Source organism: Zootoca vivipara, chromosome 8, assembly GCF_965207765.1.
Source record: "Zootoca vivipara chromosome 8, rZooViv2.hap1.1, whole genome shotgun sequence".
NCBI classification, from domain to species: Eukaryota; Metazoa; Chordata; class Lepidosauria; order Squamata; family Lacertidae; genus Zootoca; species Zootoca vivipara.
Window position 1 is genome coordinate 61,998,063 of NC_142591.1, and position 25,897 is coordinate 62,023,959.

General features: G+C 40.6%; 1 protein-coding gene across 2 annotated transcripts; it reads right to left on the minus strand.

Moving 5' to 3' along the window:
• Window positions 1-3,177: 3,177 nt before the first annotated feature.
• On the minus strand, window positions 3,178-25,563 carry NBN (nibrin). Of its 2 annotated transcripts, none has more exons than XM_035124810.3 (16): window positions 25,388-25,563; window positions 24,849-24,982; window positions 24,037-24,185; window positions 22,954-23,113; window positions 21,726-21,829; window positions 17,071-17,188; window positions 13,996-14,186; window positions 13,128-13,225; window positions 11,861-11,993; window positions 11,042-11,329; window positions 9,864-10,299; window positions 7,957-8,040; window positions 7,205-7,360; window positions 5,989-6,102; window positions 5,477-5,526; window positions 3,178-4,205 (listed from the first exon to the last, which is right to left on the minus strand). In XM_035124810.3, exons 1-16 carry the CDS (start codon window positions 25,422-25,424, stop codon window positions 4,178-4,180), a joined length of 2,280 nt encoding a protein of 759 aa, XP_034980701.2. In that variant the 5' UTR covers window positions 25,425-25,563; the 3' UTR covers window positions 3,178-4,177. The 2 variants fall into 2 exon arrangements, with proteins under 2 accessions (XP_034980701.2, XP_088531812.1); XM_088675686.1 differs by having other exon boundaries at window positions 24,008-24,185.
• Between the last annotated feature and the right edge of the window lie 334 nt (window positions 25,564-25,897).

Sequence of the window (25,897 nt, forward strand, 5' to 3'; positions counted from 1 at the left end):
CAGAAAGTTTTAGGATCTTGCAAATGTTTCTAAATCAAATAAACCAATAAAAAAATACTTAACTGAGGTTCTACCACCTAGCATAAAGACTGCCCCCCCACATAAATCCTGGCTGTGCCCATGACAGTCTCCCTATAATATTGTCATAATATTGTCTGAATGGTGTTGCACTCACACTAGTGTTCTCAGATTATTATTGCCAGGAAGAGCAGGGCTCTGATAAAACCGCAAGTGGAATGAAAAGGGTAAGATTCCCTAATGAAAGCAACATAAAGAACCAAGCATGTGCTGTTTTGCAACACATGATGCAGCTGAACAAGTTACATTAGTCTCGTTAGCCTCTTATAGTTCTCAACCACCCAGATACTAATGTTAAGCTTCTCTTTGCAAAGGTGCTTTGCTATGAAATTAAATACGGATTGCAGGTTGTTAAATTGGTGGTAATTTTCAAAATAAGCCTCTAGATTGTGATTTTTTTTTATTGACTGAAGTGATACCAAGAAATTATGCAAGTGCTTTTATGTAAGTGGATATTAACTTAGGGCAGGATAAGCTGTCAGTTGCTGGTATTTTTAGAAGGATTTGGTTTTGTAAATTGACAGTCCTCATTTTAAATCCTTGGAGGCAATAATTTATAATTAATTGAAAAATTGTAATAATGGAAGTCACATGTGTGACTCAAGACCCAATTAATGTAGAAGGACATGACATCTTTAAACTCCCTAGGTCTGAGAATTGTGAATGGAAAGCTACATTTCTCTGGTAATGAAGGTTATTCCACTTACTTCTTTTAATAGTGCATTTAAAGGTTATCTAACTCAAAATGTGTCATGGTTGTATGTAATTTGCTTATTTTTTTTACAGAACATAGTATTTCCCATCTATGTGTGTACTGGTTCAAGAATCCCCCACATCTGTAGTGTAGGAACAGCTTCTGAATTTGGACATACAGGTCTCTCAGAACTGAGGCAATGATCAGCACTTTCTCCCACAGTACAGTACCACCAAGTGACCGATTTTCACCCAGGAATGAGGGAAGACTTTCTTTTACACCTGCTTAAGCGTCAGTTTGAGTTAGGCTCAACACCAAGAACAGCATCCTCAATACTGTTTTAGTTTTCTAGTTCACTGGACTACAGATTTTGTGTAGAGGTGGCTAAAGTAGTTTCACTATAATGGCTTCATCTGATTAAAAAGATGGAATCCCCTTTCCAGCTATTAGTGGCAGTTCTAATTCAAATATAAGGGGCATGATGACAGAACTGACTTTAGATCAACTTTTTTCAAAACAGACTTGTTGCTAAAGCAGAAAGAAAACATTTTAGTTACAGGTTAATAAATTTAGACATCTTGCAAAACACAAAATCTACACATGCATGGAAGAAAATTCTAATGTGTCAGTAGACACAATAGTACCTTGCTTCCACCAATCAATTGCAGGGACTTAAGTAATTTGAGGGGACTTATTAAAATGGAGTAGGTAAATGTGTAAGCATTTGAGCTAGCAAGAACAAAGTCAAGCGTACAAGAAGTGTACACAGTTGCAGAGAGGACTGTCATATACTTCTGGTAAAATAGACTCTTGACAAGTTGGATAGCTGGCTGTGGGTTTTTTGTTGCCGAGATCTGCTTTTAATAATTTATTTTCCAAATGTTTAAAATATGCTAGCTGCTACAATATTTTGGAAATGGCCTAGTCATTTAAACTGGCAAATGTAGCCTTTCTACACTTGGGGTTATTAAGGCTAGCAACTTGCACACTGTGCTGGCCACAATTCAGTGTTGATCAATTGGAAGTGATTTAGCCACACCTGCAAGGAATGCTGTGCTAATAAAATATGCAACTCATTAAACTAATCTCCCTTGTTTTGTACAATGGTGGCAAGTGAGATACTGTAATGACTGCCAAGGGGTGTGGTAGAAATTAGGGTGGTGTAATATTTCTAAAGGCAATAGGGAGGGGATAGTAAACATTGAACTCCAGTGCTTAGCAATTATAATCATAGCTGCCAAGTTTTCCATTTTCTCGCGAGGAAGCCTATTCAGCATAAGGGAATTTCCCTTTAAAAAAGGGAAAACTTGGCAGCTATGATTATAATTGTTATTGCCAGTGCCTATACTGTGTGTGTATTTCAGGTTATCTCCAAAACAAGGGCTAGACATTGAAATTTATCTATTTATTTTTAATAGGTTTTACTACATACAAAAATTTGCATCCACAGGATCTGGGAAACTAGCAGTTATTACTTTAAGGCTAGTCTTCCCTGTAATATGCAACAACCCCAAGAGGAAATGCACTTAGAAAGCAAAGGTTACACCCTTTATGCAGGTAAGTTCATGATTATGAAAGAAATTGACTAATAAATATTTGACATCATTAGCAGCCATTTGTCTTTTTCCATGTGTTGGTATATAGTCTGCAAACCAAGCAATTATGCATGTATAGAATACTTTATTAGCATTTACCAGTCATTCTTACCTGTGTTTCTGGGAAGAGTTATTCTTAAGGGAAATCACCAAATAGCTGCCGCTTTGATCCAAGGGAAAGTCCTCTGTATGGGCACTTAAGCACAAAAATTATCCCAGAAAAGGCTTATTGCTTAGGCTGCACACATGGACCGACTGGAAGCATGAAACAAATGTTTAGTCTTCATAAGCATTCTTTAGAAGAGCCTTCCCCAACCATCTGGACAGCATTGGGTTGGGAGAGGCCTGCTTTACCCAGGCACCCCCAAACTGCGGCCCTCCAGATGTTTTGGCCTACAACTCCCATGATCCCTAGCTAACAGGACCAGTGGTCGGGGAAGATGGGAATTGTAGTCCAAAACATCTGGAGGGCCGAACTTTGGGGATGCCTGGCATTACCTGTTTCAACCAGCTTGGCTAAGCCATGCATATGCTAGAGATGGTCAAACTGATACTAAACTTTCCTAAATCTAAGGAGTTTATGGGACACATCTGAGAAGTATCTGTTTTACATTCCTCTGATTTAACAGAAGTATGGCAGATTTGGGCCTATAGCACCCTGTCTCATGTAAGGCACCAAACAGATGCAACACTGCTTAGGCAAAATAAACTACAGTAATTTGATGATAGCTGCTCTTACTCCTATCTCAACAGGCACAAGTCTTTGTAAGCATCAAAATTCTGAGAACCAAAGAAAAGATTTCCCATCAATACGGAGACTAATAATTTACTAAAAGGATCAAAGCCAATTTGAGATGCAAAACAGTACAGAAGTGAGCAATACCCATGTTACAAATCCCATGTTGCCATTTGACAATTCTGATAGTCATCATACCATACAAAAAATAGGTTAAAACAAATGTGTGTTTTTTTAAAAAAAGAAACCTATTTGCTTTGATAAAAACAAAATTTTGGATAGAGAATGCAAGTTGAAAAAGAATTTCAAAGGCTTTGTGTGCTATAACTATTGATGGGCAAATTCCCCTTAGTAAGTCTCTGCACCCTCCCTCTCAAACTCTGAAAATAACTTGGGGCCCTTTCAAATCCAGTTCTGAGCCTATTTGGTCTTGATTTCATTGGTAGTACAACAGGATTTGATCCTTCCTGCAACTTTCCCAATGATATCCAATGCTCCTTCAACCACCTTTCTGTGTCCTCCCATGTTTCTGTCCCCTACACTTGTGTTGCTGCTCCAAACAGGGGCAGTGATGGCAGGACAATTGAGGGAGGTCTCTCTTCTCTCAGCTTCCTAATGTCCAGCATGCTGCTAAGGCTGGATGCTGGAAGTACTGTTGAATAATGTCATTTCCCAAGTGTTGCTAACATGAGTCAATAGCCATTAAAGCATGCAACCACTGTAGTGTCAGGGATGGAAGAGATACTTCTTTTATTCACTGCCAGAGCAGCAAAACGTAGGAGAGAGTTTAAATGGCTTAAGTTCTACTCTAGTTTGAATGTTAATGCTACCTTTGTATTGAGCATTACAAAGTCAGCCTAGACCAGTCTTTTGCGCTGTGGGCAGATAATGCATGGATCCATCACTAGCTGTAACATGTTTGAAGAATCATTCAAAGTCTTGCATCCTTTCTTCAATATGAAAAGCAAGTTTTCAGGAGGTATGATCAGTGTAAAATTAACTCTGATGTTGCAATTTATTGCCAGTGGGCCAGGCAAGCTTTTCTTCCGCTGTAGGTCTGATTCAAGGCACACCTTATCTTCTTTTTACATGGGGATCATATCTAAATGGAACAAAAAATGAAATGCATAAATGCCTGGTTCTGAAATCCAGTAAAATAGAAAACACAGTCACGTGGCCTGCAAGTTGTCCATGAAGCTGACTAACCATAAACCAGTCATTGCTTCTTGGCACAACCTGCCTCATAGGGTGGTTGTAGGGTCACAACAACCTGAGCTTGGAAGGAAGCTGGAACATAAATGTAATGAATAAAACCATTAAGGAGTAGTTGAATCTCAAATCCATTAGCATCAATGCAACCCACTGCTGAAACAGACGTATCTTTATTGCTTGTTGAATATTAAGCAGTGATGAGGCCACATGGGGCCAGTGTGGGAGGACAGTCTACAGTTTAAGTATCGGAGTGTCCGAGAAGGCCCACATGTCATACCTCTGATGGCAGAACACAGAACAAGGTCTCTGATGGCGATCTGAGCACGTGTGCAGATTGTATAGGAGACATTTCTTCTGTCATTTAGTCTCAGACCAAAAAAGGGTGCCGACATGCCCAGCGGGAATTTGGGACTGCCTGACCCAAGGGTCTCTAAATACTTATATGGCATATTCCCCAAGCAGAGTGGTCTTTGCCAAAGAACACATAAAAGGAAACAGACTAATCCAGAGTGAATTAACATTTTACTTTATACTTTACTTTGATACTTTCTGGGCAGTCTATTGCTGCACAGTGAGCCATGCATTATCATGCACACTGCTTCTTCAGATGTCCAATAGACTGAGTGTAGAAGTTTCCACCATATGATCAGAGGCTTCCTGCCTATTATCACCCAACAGCAAGAGCAGTTTGCAACTGGTAGCAAAAATTGTCACTTATCAAATTTGTCAACAACAAAAATGTTAATTAAAAATTCTCATCTTTAGGTTTTCCTTCCAGAAGCATAAATGGGGCAGAAAGTTGTCCTCACTTTTTAATTCTGATTTTGGTCTGCTCTGAAGAACCAGGTATTAATTTGGCGTATTTATTTATATAGTTAAAAGCTAGCTATGTCCATTCCATAGTTTGTTATTTGTTTGGAGGGAAGAACAGGCAGACACATGCAGTTAGAGCAAACACACAATGAGTCCTTGGACTCAGCTATAAAGCTGCAAATAAAACATTTTAAGTGTTTTAAGTGCAAAATACAATGTGACACTAGATGGCCTTATGGAAAATCCAACGTGTTTTTTAAAACACTTTCTAAAAAGCATTTTCAGAACGTTTTTATATGTGTGTAGATTCCACCCTTGAGCCCGTTATGGGGAGGGGGGAACCCTCACCTGAAGAGGTCATCTGCAAGCGAATCTTCTTTTGCTTGGCGACTCTGTTCCTAGAAAAATAAATGATTCTTTGAGAACTTCTGCCAGATATGAACTGCTCTGAACCAACATGATTTGGGTGCAGTCAGGCATTTACACATAAATACAATGGGTGGCATCCAATACTGCATGAGCACAAGGACACAAGGGATATTCCCTACCATATCCACCCCACTGCATAGTGCCTGCCCTGTGCCACAAGGTCTCTTCTGAAGATCCTACAAAAAGGCCAGGGATGTGAGGACGGTGGGGCTGCAGTGGGAGTGGGGAAAGTGGGAAGAGGCTGCTTGCAAGCGGTCTCCAGCCAATTTTCCATGATCTTCCACTCCCAATGCAGCCCCTCACCCAGCCAGTGTATGAAACACTGACCTACAGCTCATGATCATGACCGTGATAGCTCAGTTGGGTTAGAGCATGGTGCTGATAATGCCAAGGCTGCAGGTTATTTTCTTTAACTACTTCATGCTCCTTACCTCCATTTCTTGCCTCAACCATTCTTCCATCTCAGAATTCTTTCTAGTATGATGAGCTATCAGATCTGATCCCCCAATAATGTATGGAAGTTGTCCTGCTCCAGGATAAGCTACCTGTCAAATGGAAAGATGTATTAATCTCAACTCTAATTAACTCAGGTTTCAAACTGGGGCTTCAATGCATTTACAAGTCTCACTATGCAAAGATGGAATCCGAAACAGCTACTAGCTCAATTCAGCTGCAAAGAAGCAGACAAGGATGCCCTTTGTCATTACAGTGGTACCTCGGGTTAAGAACTTAATTCGTTCTGGAGGTCCGTTCTTAACCTGAAACTGTTCTTAACCTGAGGGGCCAGCTAATGGGGCCTCCCGCTACCACCACGCTGCCATCGTGCCATTTCTGTTCTCATCTTGAAGCAAACTGTTCTTAACCCGAGGTACTATTTCTGGGTTTGCGGAGTCTGTAACCTGAAGCATCTGTAACCTGAAGCATCTGTAACCCAAGGTACCACTGTATTGCATTCTATCTTTTGAAGAAAACTCAGAATACATTCAATACTGTTGTTGAGTATTGTTCTTTCATTCTAGGTTTGGGCTGTAGAGCAGGAGGCACTATACACACTATGCAGGTTTCAGCTACATTACAGGAATAATATAATACAGTTATAAATACAATTATCCACTTAAAAGTGTGTATCTTAATGTTTCTATTCAAGCTTAACAACATTACAAATGGATTCTGACTGATCTGCTCTAAGTTTGTCCTTTTACAATAACAATACCAATTTCTGTTAATTCCCAAAGAGCGCAATATAATTTTAAAAAAGAAGCATTCTGCTTCAAGATACCCTTGCAATAGCTTTTAGGACTACATTTAATTCAGTCCTCTATTCCCCAACACTATACTGGAAACCTCTAGATTTAAAGACACACACACACACAACCCAAACCAGAAGGTGGTCAGATTTAGCTAATACAGACGTACCTCAAAAGTCGAATGGAATCCGTTCCGGAAGTCCATTTGACTTCTGAAAAGTTTGGGAACGAAAGTGCGGCTTCCAATTGGTTCCCGATTGTGCAGACGCGCTGAAAACAATAGTGGAAGCCGCACCTTCGATTCCCAAGGCGTTCGGGAGCCGATGTACGACTGTATTTTTATACCTTTTCTGTAGGTTCTAAGTAATGTCTTCTTGTGAGTTTAAAAGCATGTACCAACCTTTTTAAACTTTTTAAAGTTGTTCAGAAGTCCATAATCTATTTTTGTAGCGCAACGACCATCTTTCCTTGGCTGACTAACAACCAATGATCTAAATTCAGTCAGCAAGAGTCTGCTGGGCAGATTGCTAGAGTCATTTGCACATCTATCAGGATTCTTATTTAGGAGGGGGAAAAGAATTAGAGCAATTACTGAGGTTATTTAATCAAGCTTGTTTATTACAATAAACATTTATTCTTCATCATAAGATTGTAGGAGGTACTTAATCATCTATTTTCTGATATGGTATTTGAAAACATTTCCAAACTTTTTCTAACTAAATCAGTTTCTTCAAGGAAAACCAAAATCTCCCTTTAGCTATTTAATGAACTATGAAATATCTGCATCAATTTATACATTCAGTATCTTCACACCTTTCACTCGTTTTCTACATGTCAACAAAACTGCCTGTTCCTCCTACAAAGTAGGACAGGAAAATGGGTCTATTTCCTGGGTCTCTAGCAAAACAATTAAAGTTTGATAGTTTCAATTAATAATTGGGAGGGAAGAGAACAAATAGCATGCTAACAAAGTAGTTTAAAGACAACTTTACAAGTTACTTGATGCTATTTTTTCAGATATATTTTCAAAAAACTAAATGTCACTATCCTCAATATTGGAGTATCTTTTTAATTTAAAAGAATGCATTTCCTACCGCATTACCTACTGCAAAAATTAAATACACAAAACATTAACATGAAGATGTTCCTTACATTGGAGTCGTTTTTTGCAGAGCCTGGCGATTCTTCTCTCTCTTGCTTCTGGTTTAAAACTGGAAGCGACTGCTTCTTTTCTTGCTGTTTAACAAAAGGTATTGGTAAGTATCTAACATATACTCTATACCACCACAGTAGAATTAGGCTGAAAACTGTAGGCTGAAAGCTGCTTGCTTGAACTCTAGCTAGCATATACTGAACTCAAACCATTTGTTATTTCCTCTCTTTGAGGAGTAGTCAAAGTGTGTGGTAGCTCCCACACAAGAGAGTTGAAATAAATTACTCTGAATGAAAGAGTTATTCAGCTTGGTTTCTCCCAAGCTAAAGAAGCCTTCTGTTCAGCAGAATTTATTTATGGTCACAGCTTGCAAAAACAGAACTTGACTTGTTACCTAGTTCTTGGGTTTCCAAGTGAAATACTTTCACAGCTTTAAAGTATAAAAGAAGAAATAATCGCCTTCATTAATGAGCAACTTTTAAATTGCTGATGTGCAGAGCAGTGTGGCTGATTTCCTGTGGCAGCACAATAAAAGATGGATGTAAAAGAGTCAGTACATACTCACAAAAAAATCTCTAGAATAGTGTGAAGTTATTCAGGAAAACAATTCCGACCCAACGAAAGTAGGTTTTTACAAGAGGTCATTAAAAAAAATGGATAAAACTCAGCTGGATCATGCCTGGGGCTCATGAAGTGTACAGCATCCAGTTATCACAGTCATCAACTAGATGCCTATGGGAGGCCCTGCAAGCAAGACTCAAGTGCAACTACATTCTCCACACTTGTGATTTCCAGCGTATTTCAATATAGACTTCGACATACTGGTACATAAACCTGTGGTTTCAATGGGAATAAATGTTTTTAATTGTGCAGTGGATTGTGACTATTTTTGTATTTGAACCTTAGGTGTACTAGGCAACCACTGTTCTTCCATGTAAAAGTTGTAAAGGGGGGAAAAAAGAAAGGAAAATAAACCTCTCTCTCCACTGGGAGTATGAGTACTGTATACCAAATGCCAACACTGGCAGAAACAGGCACACTGCATCGAAACATCCGTTTCATGTTCAATGAGCACATGGAGTTTCTGTGCCCAGTGGCTTTCATCCTTAGAGGAAGAAAGCATGTGCAAAAACATGAAGTACATGAAGCTGCCCCTCAACTGAAGCACATGGGAAAATCTGAGTATGCTAGAATGGATATGCACACATTTGGGGGCTGGGGAGGTGGAAATGAGCACCACACAAAAAATGGCTAAAGCAATAAAAAGGAATCTCAGCCTGAAGGGGATTTTTATTGATACAATGACACTGTCTGATGCTCTAAATCAGTGATTTAAATATTTTACCATGTTACAGAATATTTAGCTAATAAATTATTATTATTATTATTATTATTATTATTATTTATTTATACCCCGCCCATCTGGCTAGGTTTCCTCAGCCACTCTGGGCAGCTTCCAACAGAAAAATAAAATAATCTATTAAACATTAAAAGCCTCCCTAAACAGGGCTGCCTTCAGATGTCTTCTAAAAATCTGGTAGATGTTTTTCTCTTTGGCATCTGATGGGAGGGTGTTCCACCTTACCAAATATACATTTTAATCCAACAGTGGCTTGGCCCTGTTTTAAATGTCCCCCATTTTGGCAGATCTGAAGAGTAGTTCTATGAAGCCCACCCTCTAAAATTCTAGAAGTCTGAGTACGATATATACCCACCTTGTTATCCCTCTTGTAAAATTATATGAAGCATTTATATGCTTCCTTCTTTTATTGATATAAATTCAAAAAGAATTTTATCTTTATGCTAATAGTCTAAAATAGTGGTGTATGGCATCTCTCTCTCTCTCTCTCCCTCTCTCTCTCTCTCTCTGTGTGTGTGTGTGTATGAGACAAAAAAATGTCACTACCTGAAGTACCCCAGTCTCCATATCTGAAGTCTTTTCTTTCAGTTTCAATTTCCTTTTCTTCTTTGCACCTTGAGCACTGCCTTCACCATGATTTCCTATATCATCTTCCCAATCCAGTTCTTGGCTTGCAAAGACAAGTTCTAATGATGCTTCATCTTCTATTGAGTCTTCCAATTCTTTTCTCTTTTTTGATGCAATAATGCTTTCATTATTATTATTTTCTAACTGGCTGGTCTCTGCAATAGACTTTTGACTTCCACCTATACAGGACTCGTTTGTGTTCTGGTCCAAGGTATGTGACCCTTTTTGAGATCCTCCTGCCTTGCTTTCCCACAACAAAGAAGTTACAGGCTGAGTATGACTATAAGCCAGTGATGATTTCTCCTCTATCCTTGCATATTTAGACTGTGATGTTTCTTCAACCTCGTCCCTTTCCCTTGAATAGAAAAAAAGCATTTTAGACTTTCTCTTCAGATTGAGGGAGCACCTAACATCGTGCCAGTGAACATGATAGGTCTCCCAACCCTCTAGAGCAGGCACCCCCAAACTTTGGCCCTCCAGATGTTTTGGCATTCAACTCCCATGATCCCTAGCTAACAGGACCAGTGGTCGGGGAAGATGGGAATTGTAGTCCAAAACATCTGGAGAGCCAAAGTTTGGGGATGTCTGTTCTAGAGCAAATGTTGCTGGTGCACAGGAGGGAGGAAAGGGAAGCTAAGTTCCGTTTGCACAAGCAGAACATCACAAATGGATGTACACAGACAGATCAAACAAACACTTGTTCACTACTCATCTTTATGATGATTAGATATGAACCCAGACAGACTGAATCCAATCAAGTACAACTCAGATGGCACTTGTAATAATCATAGCAAGCATTTAACTGTGCACTGTAGTGTAACTAATTTCAAATGGGATTCATCATGATAGCATCCTTAGGTGCAATCAGCAAAAGGTAGCTTATTGATAAGCAAACTTATTTAATTAAAATGTAGCACTGATTAGCATTATTCAGGCAAAGCTTCTTGGAGCCAGCATGTTATCAATATGCATTGTTTGTGAGAATTTCTCATATTTTCAGTTAACTATGGAACTGAAACATCTGAGATCTTTGAAGGCTAAGTAAAGACCAAAAATTAGGAATAAATATTAGAACGAGCCTGACTGCAAGAGACTACCTTTTTTTTGTAACTGTCTGGAAGTAGTTTTTAATTGAATTCAATTGTTGCTGTGAATCTTCCTCTTTATTTCTTCTGTTCCCTGACATTTTAGAGGGAGAGGGCAAAAGGCTAGTTTGGTTAGTCCCGGGCCTTGCATTCAACCTGGGTAATGTAGCCCCAACATTCACAGTGCCAGTTCCTGCTGGAGTCTCATTAACAGTAGTTATATCCAGTGGGTAAGGTTTTTTCCTTTGTTCCTTGATAGGAGTTGTTGCTTTCTTTCTCTTCTCCCCTGACTCTTCCATGCTGTGTAAACAAGGAAAAAAGTAATAGGTCAGAGCAGGAAGAACTAAGTCAATGACCAAAATCTGTCCCATCACAATACATGATCTATAATCTGTTTCTCAGATTTCTGGTTATTCTGCTGATCCCTAGAAATGTGAGGTATTTGTAAGGTCCATGCATGGGTTGCACCTAAAGATGAAAATTTCTTGATAGATTGAAACAAAAGAATTTATTTTTTTGCCAGCTCCCAAGAATTTGAAATTTCTCTACCATCATCTGCTATAGAAGTAGTAACAGGCCTGATGGCAGCGATTGATAAAATCAGGCACTGGCTGAGAATCCATGAGCTCAGATGGGCCCCTCAGTGATCTCATCCTCACTCGACCACCCTCCTTCAAAAGATTAGAAACTCAAGAATCTACCATCCAGTTTTTGGCATGTGATGAAAATTTTCATGTGAAAATAAAGGCATCACAGTCAGACTAACTGTCGCATGATCATGAAGCCATATTTAGAAATAGCAAATCAAAAGAGCTCCTGCTGGTACATTACCATGTGTCCATCAGCTGGTCCATTTCTGTGTCAGCTACATATACTGCAATGGTGGGCATTACTGTTTCATCTACTACTACACCTTGAGAAAGGTTTGGTCCTGTAACAAGTGGTGCTGATGTGGGTTTTACACCTGCAGATTTAAAAGCACCAAAGAAGAATAAATGTTAACATTTTAAAACTATACAAATCATGCCATTTCAGACAAATATTATTCAAAAATATTTTTGTGCAACTCTTCCTACTAAGAAGTGTCCATTTATCTCCCCATCTTGCTTCTTCAATACAGTGAGACCTCAATTTTCAAGCGTCTTGGAAGCCAAACGTTTCAGAACCCAAACGCCGAAAACCTGGAAGTAATTGCTTCTGTTTTCAAATGTGCCTCGGAAGTCAAACGGCTTCCGAGGTGCATTTCTCATTTTTTTCAATTGAATTCTCCAACCGCCCATTGCACCTCAGTTGCCGAACATTTCAGAAGTTAAATGGTCTTCCGGAATGGATTACGTTTGACAACTGAGGTTCCACTGTACTAGTATTTTTACAATGCAATTTTAAAAACTTTGGTTTTCTATGCAGGATTCTGGCTTTTTATTGTTGCTTAAAACATAAGCATATTGTCAGTAAGATCACCATGAACACATTCAGCATCAAGTTATATTTTCATCAAATCCCATGCCAAAAAGAAAAAAAATGTTCAAACTGAAATCATTAAACAAGTCATCTAATTTAAAAAACTTGACCTGACTATTCAATACCAAAACCTAAAATCTAGTATATCTTCTTACTTACAATTCTATTGCATGCGGTGTCTGAGCATCCTAAAACTAAGGACCAATCCAGACCTAATACTATCCAGTGGTCAGCCACACTTAATGAATTGGGAGCAAATCACAGGACCCCAATCTCTGGCCTCTCCCATATAAGCAAATTAATTAGAAAAAGAAGTTACAGAATTATGCTGCAGAAAAAAATGGAAGTGAATGAAAGTGAGATTCAGCTTATTTGCTGTCAAAATTGGATACTAAAACTCTGGTGCTTTTTACTTGTCCAATTGAAAGCTATTTAAAATCTGTTAAATGTGCTAGCAAAAAAGATGCAGATCATCAGTAACATAAGGATATCTGTTATCCTAAAACAAAGCACTCTTCAATATTATGCTCCCTCTTTCGAGCTGTCTGTTGAATTCAGTTCCTTAAAAGTAAAAAACAAAACAAAAACACAGAACAAAAAATTTAAAAACTTTTAAAAAATAGATTTTTAAAATTACCTGCATCAAGTGGAGTTTGAGGATTACAGTATGTTTTTGTAGATGAAAAAATAACTGCTAGACCAATTTCTGCCTCAGATATTGTCCTCCATTGCTTCCTATTAGAAATAAAACATACTGTCAGAAAAACAACTAGAAGTCATTCACCAAATAAACTCTTGGAAAATAATGCTAAAACATTACAGAAAAGGAACAGACTATCATGCAGGATGCAACCTGTGAATTGGCAAGGGATGGATATCAGTGTTTGTTTTATAAAATATATGGCATTGTGACAAGACTCTGGGCTGGGTTATAATGAAGGGTGAGCTAACAATATATTAAATAAAATGGTCCAAGGGAAATTGTCAGTGAAACATTTAATTCTATTAACCTGCAGTTTCCTGCCTACATTCATTCATATTCAGACTGCACATGTATAACATGTCTGGAAGACACTCAGATGTTGTTTATTTATTATCACTATGTATATACTGCATTTTATTGAAGCATCTCAAGGTGACTGAACCCAATTTGTCATCAATCCCCAGCATAAGCGCTAGGGGTGATAGGAGCTGTAATTCACATCATCTGGAGGACCACTGTCCAGTGGTGTCCAAACTTTTTTCAAAGGGGGCCAGATTTGATGAAGTGAAGGGCCGTGGAGGCCGACCAAAGGGCCAACCAAAGTTGTGGGGCTTTTTTTATTCTAATTCAGCTACAATCATTTCTTGCATGTGATAGAAATCTGTGGACTTACTTTAACATTAGATATGCACACATATTTTACAGACCCTATTTGTATATTTCTATCAGTTATGGTTTTACAGCCCCTTCAACAACAAAAAACAGCCTCAGTACTCAATTACTAATATTTCAGCAATCCTACCTTTGGAAGACAGCTGTGATTCTATCCATCCATTTCCTGTCCGAGTCAGAAATGGATCCTTGAGAGTTTGTCAACCCTACTTCAATGACACAAATATCAGGTGCTACCAAAGAAGAAACAATCTCTGCTTCCTCCGTTATCAGTTTCGCTTCTCCTCCTCCAAATTTAATTGCTGCACTCAGTTTTGCAAACTAAAATTAAATACAAAACCCAAAGGTTCATAGAACAGAGCCTACATTAATATGACACATTTCTATAATAAGCATACCATTCCATAATTTAAGAAAGTAATGCAACCAATATGAGGACTCTACAAGTGACAATAAATGCAATGGGATATACAGAGAAAGTTACAGGTGTGTTTATTGCTATTTCAAAGGTTTCTTCCTTTGAATATTACCATTTTATCATATTACCTTGTCTACAAAGACTATCAACTGCAATATGGAACCTGTGATCCTCCAAATGTAGCTGGACTACAAATGCCGCTGGCTATGCTAGCTGGGGTTGATGGAAAGCAACATCTGGAGAGTGAGAGGTTCCCTGTCCTTGATTTATATCATACAACTTGAGTTCCTTTAGCAAGATAGGAAAGAGTCATGCAGGTTCTGCATTCTAAAAAATGCCAGAGTACCCACTTTGGACGCTACACTGTACACACAGTAATGCATATGGGTGCATGCAATGCAATGGAATGGGAGGAAGTGGGCAAGCCCTTCTTCCAATCAGAGAACAAGCTCTTGGTGATCTTTCAGCCAGTTCTCTGCTCACGTTTAAAAGCTGCATGTTCAATGTGCCTTTTGTTAACATGAACACAGCTCAATAGATGACTCTGAATAAAGACAAGTAGAAAATTGACTGAAAAGTCAGGTTCTGAGCTCCAATGAGTACAAAAGCCCTTAACTTGGGTTACAAATGTTCATATATCGAATTATCTAATTTTAATGCCCTTGTTACTTTCATTTTTCACTGCTCAAGTTGCTTTGAGGCACTTGAGGGAAAAGATTTTTTTGACAAATAAATAGTAGGGGCTCAAGTTTTTATAACAAGAAGTATGGACACATCAGTGGCTCCACTCACAACATCACAACCCCCAGGGATCCAATCTCCACATCTGCACACTGAGCATGGACATCTGCAAAACGGCACCTATGAAAGAGTAGCTGGACATGCATATGTAGTCCATGTGAATAGGAATCCCTGTGTGCATTCACACACTCGGATGTCCATGGATGTCATTAATAATAATAATAATAATAATAATAATAATAATAATAATAATATTCCTTCAGTAGCACCTCAAAGACCAACTAAGTTTATATTTTGGTATGAGCTTTCGTGTGCATGCACACTTCTTCAGATACCAGGAAGTGTGTATGCACAGGCATCTGAAGAAGTGTGCATGCACACGAAAGCTCATACCAAAATATAAACTTAGTTGGTCTTTAAGGTGCTACTGAAGGAATTTTTTTATTTTGCTTCGACTCAGACCAACACGGCTACCTACCTGTAATAATAATAATGTTATTATATATATCCCACCTACCGTGTTTCTCCTAAAATAAGACGGGCCTCAAAAATAAGCCATGGCAGGCTTTTCAAGGGTAGAATAAATATAAGACATACCCCGAAAATAAGCCGGGGGGGGGGAAGCGGGTCTGGATGGCGCGAAGGAAGAGAAAAGGAAGTTTCCTGTCGGCGCCCTGAAACGGATGTTGCTGCCCCGCCAAATCACCCAGCAGCATGTCCCATGTGGAGTCACGACTGACCAGGAGCCGGCAAGAGCTGCAGCAGGACCCCCCGAGAGCCGACCAGCAGGACCCCCCGGGAGCCGACCAGCAGGACCCCGCGAGAGCCGCAGGTCCCGGCAGTACAGCGCGCCAAGCCCCGACCAAGCAGGACCCCACGAGGGCCGACCCGGGAGAGTCGACAACAGCGCGCTGTGCCGATCCGCAACCCAGCGGGACCTGGCGAGAGCTGTAGCGCGAGCCGCACGAAGCCCCGATTGAGCGGGAGCAGGGAAGAGGTGCAGCGCTCGCCGAGCCCCGACTCAGCAGGAGCCTGCAACAGCGCGCTACGCCGACCCCCGACACAGCAGGACCCGGTGAGAGGCGCAGCACACGCCGCACCGAGCCCTGACTGAGCGGGAGCCGGCAACAGCGTGCCGCGCCGTGCCCCTACTGAGCGGGAGCCGGCAAAAGGCGCAGCGTTCACCGAGCTCCGACCCAGCGGGAGCCTGAACAGCGCGCCTCCCCGAGGTGAGAGCCGGTGAGACCTGGGACCCGGTGAGAGCCAGCAACAGCCCGCCCCGACTGAGCAGGAGACCATTGGGACCCGGTGAGAGCCAGCAACAGCCCGCCCCGACTCAGCAAAAGCCGGCAAGCGGTGCAGCGCTCGCGGAGCCAAGCCCCGACCGAGGGGAGCCGGCAAGAGGCGCAGCAATCACAGAGCCGAGCCCCAACCGAGCGGGAGCCGGCAACAGCCGCAGCGTGCGCAACGCCAAGCCCCGACGGCAAGAGCCACAGTGTGCAGCGCACCATGCTGAGCCCCAAAGCCCAGTTTCAAAACACTACCGGTACAGTACCCTACTTTCTTTTCTTGCCTTGCCCACTTTACAAAATGCATGGTTAATAAAAAATACTTAATAAAAAATAAGACATCCCCTGAAAATAAGCCGTGGTGTGTTTTTTTGGAGGAAAAATAAATTTAAGACGTGTCTTATTTTAGGAGAAACACGGTATCTGGCTGGGTTTCCCCAGCCACTCTGGGCAGCTCACAGCATATATCAGAACATACTAAAACATCAAACATTAAAACCTGCCTTCAGATGTCTTCTAAAAGTCAGAGAGTTATTTATTTCCTTGACATCTGAAGGGAGGGTGTTCCACAGGGAAGGCGCCAATACTGAGAAGGCCCTTGGTAGGCCAAGGTGTGTGCAAACCTTCCTCTCATTATTGCATGTGTACAACATTTAAGGAGGGCTAATGAGTACACAAAATCTGTGCTATTAACATAATCTCTGTAGATAAAAGTATTTTACATTACTTTTGTCAAGCGTTGAACAGTGCCAGTTACCTGCTTAGCAGTTAGAAACACAAACGTTTTTCCTATGAATATTGTTCTTCTAATAGGAGAGGTTGCCAGATCAATTTTTTTATTCTTAACACTCAGCTCATCAATAGGAGGGTAAAAACTGTGAATGGAAGAAATTATCGTAAAAATGTAGCTTACATTTTTAGCTTACATTTTACACTGCTATTAACTGTCATTCACTTATACATTGCTTACCTAGTTTGAGTACATACATCTGTTTTTCTATCCAACATCTAGCTGGTTTACTATGTTGTATGCATAGCGTTGCATACAGTAATCTTGAGGCATTAAACATCTGCACACAGGCTCAACAATAAAGGTCTGCTTCTTCTTCACCCACGTAGCATGTAGTCTTACAGCCCAGGCATCAATGAACACATGTTCATTTTTTCTCTATCCAGCCCCCCCCCCTTTTTTTTTTGCTGAATGCAATCTTGACGTCAGTCTTGGACAAAGGCAAAGACCACAACCATGCACCCTAATATGATCTATTTGATTAACAAAAATCTGAAAACTCCACAGGCACGTTTTTATGACATGCCCACTGTGTAAGCTGTTTGCAAAAAAAAATCAAAGGTTTAAATAAAAGTTGTGAATTCAAATTACATAAAAAATAAAAGCTGTTCCATACAGTTTATATGGACAGTAGGTCCTCTCTAGAGGCAATATAAATTTTAGTTTTAATTGAAGATTAAAGCATCACAAAACTGTTAATTTTATTCATCAGCAGAAATAATTTAACATGTACCTGATCTCAGATTGGGAATAGAGATGTATTTTACCAAAGCAATTATTAAGTACATGATTTATTTTTAAAGCAATGCTTTGTTAATGTTCATATTCCCAAGAGTATTTGCACCACTTGAAAAAATATTACCAAAGATATCTCTATAGCAACCTGTGAAAATGAAGACAATTCAGCTAGCATAACATCCAAAAAAATCCTGTCACTTCCCCAAGAGCTCATAGCAACAAGTCTGCAATACAACACTATGCCAATTAAATATAATTATACTTAATCTTCCTCACCATGGGAAGACTTTGCTTCATCTAGTCTGAAAGAGGAAATAGTTAAAAACCATAGCTGAGGAAGTCCTCACTAGATCAACATGAATTGAGAAGTTACAAACCAGTATAGAATCCTCCTTTCCTAGACAAATAAATAGGAATTGCCTAAGCAGCTCCAGATACCCCAGGGCGGTGTATTATTTATTTGATTAGAATACTTGCATTCCACCAAAAGGCTCTCAAAATGGCATATATAAAAGATTTGCACAATACAATCACTTCAATCACTTTCAAAATTATTTGCACATATAACCAGAAATAGCATGGTGAGAGTTGGAGTAGAGCAGGCATGGCCAAACTTGGCCCTCCAGCTGTTATGGGACTACAATTCCCATCATCCCTGATGACTGGTCTGTTAGCTAGGGATGATGGGAGTTGTAGTCCCAAAACAGCTGAGGGCTGAGTTTGGCCATGCCTGGAATACAGCAACATCTGGAAAGCCAATGATCCTCAACTTCTGCACTAGCAGATTACAGAAGGTGGTGCTGGGAGTCAGATATTTTTTCCATAGGAGTTTTCTTGTTGAGTTCCACACAAGTCTATATTATTATTTGTTATGGGAGCTTTCTTGTGGAGTTCCACATTGGTCTATATAAAACTACGGGGAAATATAGCCTGGATTTTATTTTTTTTAAACATACTTTTTATTAATTTTACAAAATACAAAACAAAAAAAAAACGGTACATACATAAACACCTTTTCCACCTCCTTCCTACCCACCCACATGGGTCCTCCCCTGCCACAGAAGTATCCCATGTATGTGAACAGTCAGAGATGGTCCATTTTATGCTTGGATTTCTGTCCTCCTCCCCCTCCCCTGACCCCAAAGCCCCCCCCCTGCCACCAGGGAGCTCCAGCAAACCAGGGCAGTACGCAGGAGGCCATCCATCCAACCATCTATTGTCATACCAAAAAAAGAGAAAAATAGAAATAGGAAAAAAGAGAAAAAAGAAAGGGCAAAAAAAGAGAAAAAAACAATACAAAACAGAAATTTTTTTCTTACATTCATAATTGTAAAACCATATTTTGTGGGCTTCCCCTCCCCCCCCTTCCCCGGTTTTCATCCCTTTTTTATCATCTGCAACAGTTTCTTACTTTATAAAAATACACCTTTGTATCTTATACAACTTATAAATCAATTGTTAACATTTTCATCTAATATTCAAATCACTGAAAAATCAAACTCCCATTTTATCTTCCCGTGCCTAATTTTTACTCCCTCTATAAGCCTCCATATTTTCACATTTTTCCAAAATCCATTCACTTTTAAAACTATAACTATTCTCAATTTAACCTTACATCCCCGATTACCGGCTCCACCCCCCCAATCCAGCAAATTCCATAATCAGCAGACCAGTTATAAACCTGTTAATCCATCCTTATAATCACAACATCACTTTCCCTTCACCCCACCCCCTGTTTACAGTCTTTTGCCATCCAGGCCACCATACAGGACCCCTGAATTTCTTCTCTTCTCTGCATATTTTTTCCTTCTTCCCTGTGGGCGTTCTGGAGTTCCAGTAATACCAATCGTGCCCCCCTCAAAGGCAGGGCACTCCATCCAACTTTTTGTAAAGTCATCATTTTTTTCGTGGTGTGCTTCATTTTGTGTTGAATCATCACAGTCCTCATCTTCATCTTTTCCTTCCAAATCACAGTCACCATCATTGTCATTCTCACATTCATCTTTTTCAGTGTCAAAAGCTTCATCTTCTAAAAAATCATATTCTGCCATCACCATCTGAAATTGTTGCTGTAACTCTTGCCGTCGTGTCTCCTCTTGACATAGTTCTATTCTTGTTTCCCACATTAAGGTCAAAACAGACCGCTGGAACTCAGGGGAACACTTTTTTGTTGACATAGTTCAATCCTGCCAAGGTCAAAACTTGTCACGTGGGGTGGAATATGATCACAGTTTATTTTCTCGACTCCATTTTAACAAACTGGCTGCATTCTTCAAGTCTTATTAACAATAAAGTTCGAACTCACATTTCACAAACATTTAAGCCAAAAAAGAAATTCCACAAAGTCCAGAAATACAAAGTGAAATAAAAATTGACTTATAAATCCTGATCAACTCACTGGGTTGTCTGGGCTGCCGGCTCCCGAGGAAAAGAAAGGTTTTTCTTAGTCTTTACCTCTTGCTGCAGGGCACTCACAACCACAGTCTCTCTCCCCTTTCACCCTGCATCAAAGGGGAGATTCTCTTTGATGCCTTTGAGGGATCCTTTTGAATTGCAAATCTTCTGTTTACGGCTTCGGGTTTCTATTTACTGTCTCTTTTGTTGCCGTGGGGGGGGGGGTGGCTTCCTCTTTTCTCCCCTCTCTCCCAGATCCAAATTGTTTTATAATCCAAATCATGAGGTTACTTACAGTCTTGTTTCCAATCGTTTTATTTTCGGAAGAATCCAGCGCTCTCCGCCTTCGGCTTGAAGCTTCTCCCTGCTAGAATAATGTTGCCGCTCAAAATGGCCCCCGCGACTTCTACCCTCCTCGCTCCGGAGCTCTTATTAGAGCTAGCCGAAGGGTTGGGGAGTCCGGATTGGGGCTGTGCCGAGCAAATTTGCCCCCGGGACGCCCTTCCCGAGGTTCTAAGGGGCGCAGCGTCGCTCTCGCTGCCCTCCCCACTCCTAGCAGGGACGGGCCGTCTCGGAGACGAGACGAAACCCCGCCGATCGGCGCTGGCGCTGAACCCGGAAGCCAATATAGCCTGGATTTTAAAGTGGGTTGTCACCATGCCATCTAGCTATTTCTCCCTGCCAGGTGAACCAGGCACAATGGATGAATAACAGCCGGAAGTCAGTAGTAGGTTTGATAAGGATGAGTAAGTTTAAATCCGGGCAACAGGGAGTTACTCATGGTAGGAGGCTCCAGAATCTGAGAAGTTGTGAAAGTGTCTATTCTGGATACTCTCTACTTAAAGAAGTATACAGATGCATGAAGAATTGCTAAAAGGCAGTAGACAACAGTGGGCCAGAAATAGCAGTATAAAAGAGTAGCTCCTTATAGACTCTCCTAAGGAAAAACCAACTATAGCAGCACCATTGTACAGCTATACAAAATGTTTCTGCTATACTTCAAAAACATAAATGTTCCATATAATTTTGAATGTGTGTAAACATTTAATGATTTAATCTGATGACATATAAAATTACACTACGGCATAGATATCTATAGCATGTATGTTATGCATCTTATTCAATTCATGAGCATACATGACTTGAATATGGTTATATCCAGTGCTTTTTTTCTTTAAAAAATGTTAAAGGGTACTCTCATTTTCCTACTCATATTGAAATCCTGCCCCTCAATGAGGCCAAACTTAGATTCACAAAATGTTTAGGGGTATGCGTACCCCTGCCTACCCCAGAAAAAAGCACTGGCTATATCTAAGCAGGGCATACTCCAGGAGTTTTTAAAGCCAAGTTGTTAAAACTGTGTTCATGGAAAACAATCTTACTCGGACATGAGAGTGATCGCCAAAGAAGAAGTAGTAGTAGAACATAATAGTACAAATTATAATTATCAAATCCTTTTTAAATCTAGGGTGTGTATTATAACTTATTACCTTTCAGGTGTTGGTAACTGCTGCTTCGCCTGAATTGCTTTGATTAATTCATCAAAATACTCTGGCTTCACAATTGGTCGACCACAGATCAAGGCACATATTGCCTAAAGATAAAGCAGATAATCACTACCATAATTTACAATAGTACAAAAACGCTGCATGCTCTCTCTAACCTGTCTTGATTCCCAGCCTTTCACTCACATCTCTCCACCCCAGTCTCACAACCCACTGGTTAGTGGTACCCTCTTAAAACAGAAAACTACAACCCTTTTGCTGCCATTGTCTGTGGACACCATTCTCACTGCCTTATCAATTCCTCCCATCAGCAGCACACCTTAATGCTCCCCATATTAACAACAAACTCTGCCAGGATGGTTACCTTCCCATCACTCCCAAACACATCACTACCAAACTGAGCCCCATAAATTACACTCAACACCTAAGCACCTCTATATCACTCATTTCCTTTACTCATATGCTCTACAGAAGCTTTCTTGCTAACTCTATAAAATGCAACTTCTCTTCTCACTCCTGCACTCAAATCCAAAGATTTATGCCAAATCCACACCCTCCTCTATCCTAACTTCATTGTGATTATCTTTCTATTAAATTGTTCATTGCATGGCCATCAGTGTCGCTCATCTTCTGGAATGCCAGAAATACACTCCCTCTTATTCAACTCCATCATGGGTATACTATACACATCTAAGAGTAAACCCCAAGTAATTATGTGCATAACTGCATTGTTAAAACATCTTTCATATACAGTCATACCTCGGCATCCAAACGCTTCGACTTCCGAAGTTGATAACCCCCGGAAGTCATTTCGCCCCGCGCGCCGGGCGTGCACGTTCTGCACCTGCACAGAGCAGCGCACAGGGTCGGCGCATGCGCAGAAGCACAAAATCGTGCTTTGTGCATGCGCCGTAGCGGCGCTTCGACATCCAAAAGCCTCGACTTAGGAAGACGGCCGTGGAACGGATCGTCTTCGTAAGTCAAGGTACCACTGTACAAAGATGCCTCACACGAAAATGTCACAATACTCCAGTGCCTGCTGCCAGGAAGTCTCAATTTTCCAAATGAAATATTAAAGTGAATTGACAAGAAAGGAAATACGAAAGAATGGTTTGCAGCATATAGGACTACAGACCATTTTATTGGAATGCATAGTTCAGAAAAATCAGTATTATGCTTGTATATCAGATGCACTTGAAAATTCACAACTCACCTTAACTGTAAGTTTGACTGAGTCCATAACAAGGTGAGTACATCCTTCTTTCCACTCATTCACCACATGGCCTCCCAGCTGTAGAATATTTTTACTGAAAGCACTTTTCTGTGAAACAGCTAAGCATGAAGAACACACTACCAAAGGCTCATAGAATATTCTGCAAAGAAGTGTTAAAAGACACACACAATATTATTACTTTATTTAGCTAAATAATAGCAACTGTTTGCGTGGTCCTTTACAAGAAGACGTCCCTGCCCTGTGGAGCTTATCTTTAAAAAAAATTATTAAAAATTTCCAATCAAACAAAATTATACATTCCAAATTATACAAATAATCAAACAAATCCCAATGCTATGCCTAATTATAAATTATTATTATTATTAGCTGACTTCCTATGCTTCGAGATCGGAGGGAATCCTAATCATCTCATATTTCTACTGCATTTCAAAATATTACAATAATTCCCTTAATGCCCTGAGGAGCTTATCAATCTAAATTTGACAGAGGGGAAGCAACATAGTGGTTTCAGTTGCATGTACTTAAGCTTAATTACAGGTTCAGCTACAGCAGCCATGGCCAAACTTGGCCCTCCAGATGTTTTGGGACTACTATTCCCATCATCCCTGACCACTGGTCTTGTTAGCTAGGGATGATGGGAGTTGTAGTCCCAAAACATCTGGAGGGCCAAGTTTGGCCATGCCTGAGCTACAGTGAAGCATATCATCTAAGTGGCTGTGGTAAAGGATTCATAGAAAAGGTGGATTTTGAAAGAAGTAAGAGTTGGCACCATGGCAGTGTTCTAGGAGGCAGTTCTAACTGGTCAGAACAGCTAAGGTAGAATATTTGAGGGAACATGAGGCATTCAGACATTGGAGGCAGAGCTACAGAAGCAAAGATTATGGCAGGAATGTATCTTGATCTAAGAGTAGAGACATTTGCAAGGGATCTCACACCCTTTGTAAGATTCAGAGATGAGAAAGACTATTTTTGTCCATTTCTAAGTAGTCCTCAGAAATATTCCATGACTTTTAAAAAAAGCATAGCCACGAACATTTTAAGATGAGCACAAGTTGATCTTACTTATACTTGCTTCCAAAGACTCCAAAAGTGACTCTGTCACCGGACCTCAAAGTTCTAGTAGTACCATTTGCTAGTTTTTCTTCATTAACAAAGGTACCATATTTAGAAGTGTCTTTTAAAGTTAACACAGGAAATGTAGAAGACTGGCTCTGAAAATAAAAAATAAAAATAACATTTCAGGTACCAACAACAGCAACTGAGTTCATTTTAGCCAAACCACACATCATGGTTTGTTGGGAGAGTAACAATCTATAGGCAATATTTACTCTTGGCTTACTGATTGTGGTTTGTTGAAACAAAACAAAACACAATTATTGGTTTGGATGTAACACTAAGCAAGGGATCAAATGTTTTCCCTATGTTTCACTCAAGAGTGGTTGATGGCAAACCATTATCTATAGTTTATTGTGATACGCAAACTGGTTCATTGTGGTTTTTGTTTCTAGCATTAACCCTCTATCTCAGCCTTCCTCAACCTGGTGCCCTACAGGTGTTTTGGACTATAGTTCTCCTAAGAGACAGCCAGCACGGGAGTCTTAGCCCCAGATACCTGGAGGATGCCAAGCTAATGAAGGCTGCTATACCTGGTAGATGTTTTTCATTCGGTAAACATATTGAGTAAAACACATTCAAAACATAATCTTGTTAGTTTAGGTCTAAAAATCTGGGAGCAGAAAGAAATTTATCTGTGACTTGACTGAGGCGGTGCTGTATGTTCTATAACTGCATAAAGTACGATAAAAATTGCATGATGGGTTTGGTTGACCCCCAAACCACTCCCCTATTCAAAAAGTTGTACATTTGGTACTTACAAGGTTCACTTGAGGGTGACTAACTGAAAGGACTGCATGGCTTCGGCTGATGGACTGATCCGCTTGAATTAAAATGGCACAATTCTTACGTCCAACAACATATTCGACACCAACTAGAAGGTTACATGACTGTCCTGAAATGGAAAAAAAACCTAATTTTAATTAACCTCTGATGGTATAACACAGATTTCAATCTGTATTCATGTTTTCCACCTAAGGATGGAGAGTTGGAGACAGGAGTTTAGCCACCCCTTCCACCTTACAGCAGGATGTGTGGAAAACCTGCGGCCCTCCCGATGTTTGGCTGGACTACAACTCCCATCATTCCTTGCCCTTGGCGATGCTTGCTGGGGCTGATGGGAGTCATGCTTTAGCAATAGTCCCCCACACTTGCTCTCAATGCAAAGCCCACCTATTCCCCGTTTTCCAAAGTAAACATTGGCTAATTGGCTAACGACCGCTAGAACCAACAGGCGTCAAACCGGAGTGAGACCAGTTGTCACGGACACGCCCCCTCCCCCTCAGGCTCCGCTCCTCACCTGGCCCGGACTCGTCAGCTGGGCTCAGCTTCCACATACTGAGCTGGAAGGAAACGGCTGGAAGCGGCCGGTTCCCCGGCCCGTGTCGCCTTTGTATCCTCACCGGCTTCCCCAGTCCCTCTTCTCCCCGTCAGAGCAGCTGCCCGACGCGACGCACCTCTGCTCCCAACACACACACTGCGCATGCGCTTTTCGAGGAGGTTGGCACAGCGACGACATCGCGAGAGCCCAGACTGAGAGGGAACAGCGCCTCCTACAGAGAGCGGAGGGAAGCCCTCCGACAATTGAGCGCATGCGTGACCTTTTCTTTTCTTTTTGAAAGCAAGTTTAGTAAGAGGCTAGTTCATGCATTCCCAAACTGCGGCCCTCCAGATGTTTTAGCCTACAACTCCCATGATTCCTAGCTAACAGGACCAGTGGTCAGGGAAGATGGGAATTGTAGTCCAAAACATCTGGAGGGCCGAAGTTTGGGGATGCCTGGGCTAGTTCTTAAGAGAGCAGAAGTAGGAA

What these genes read in the sequence shown, in the direction of transcription:
- NBN (XM_035124810.3), bottom strand. Translation starts at nt 25,424, where the DNA reads ATGTGGAAGCTGAGCCCAGCTGACGAGTCCGGGCCAG. An exon ending in TCAAACTCCACTTGATGCAG is followed by an intron (nt 11,994 to 13,127) that starts GTAATTTTAAAA and finishes TTAAATCTGCAG; the next exon opens with GTGTAAAACCCACATCAGCA. An exon ending in GACCAGCTGATGGACACATG is followed by an intron (nt 11,330 to 11,860) that starts GTAATGTACCAG and finishes TTGTTTACACAG; the next exon opens with CATGGAAGAGTCAGGGGAGA.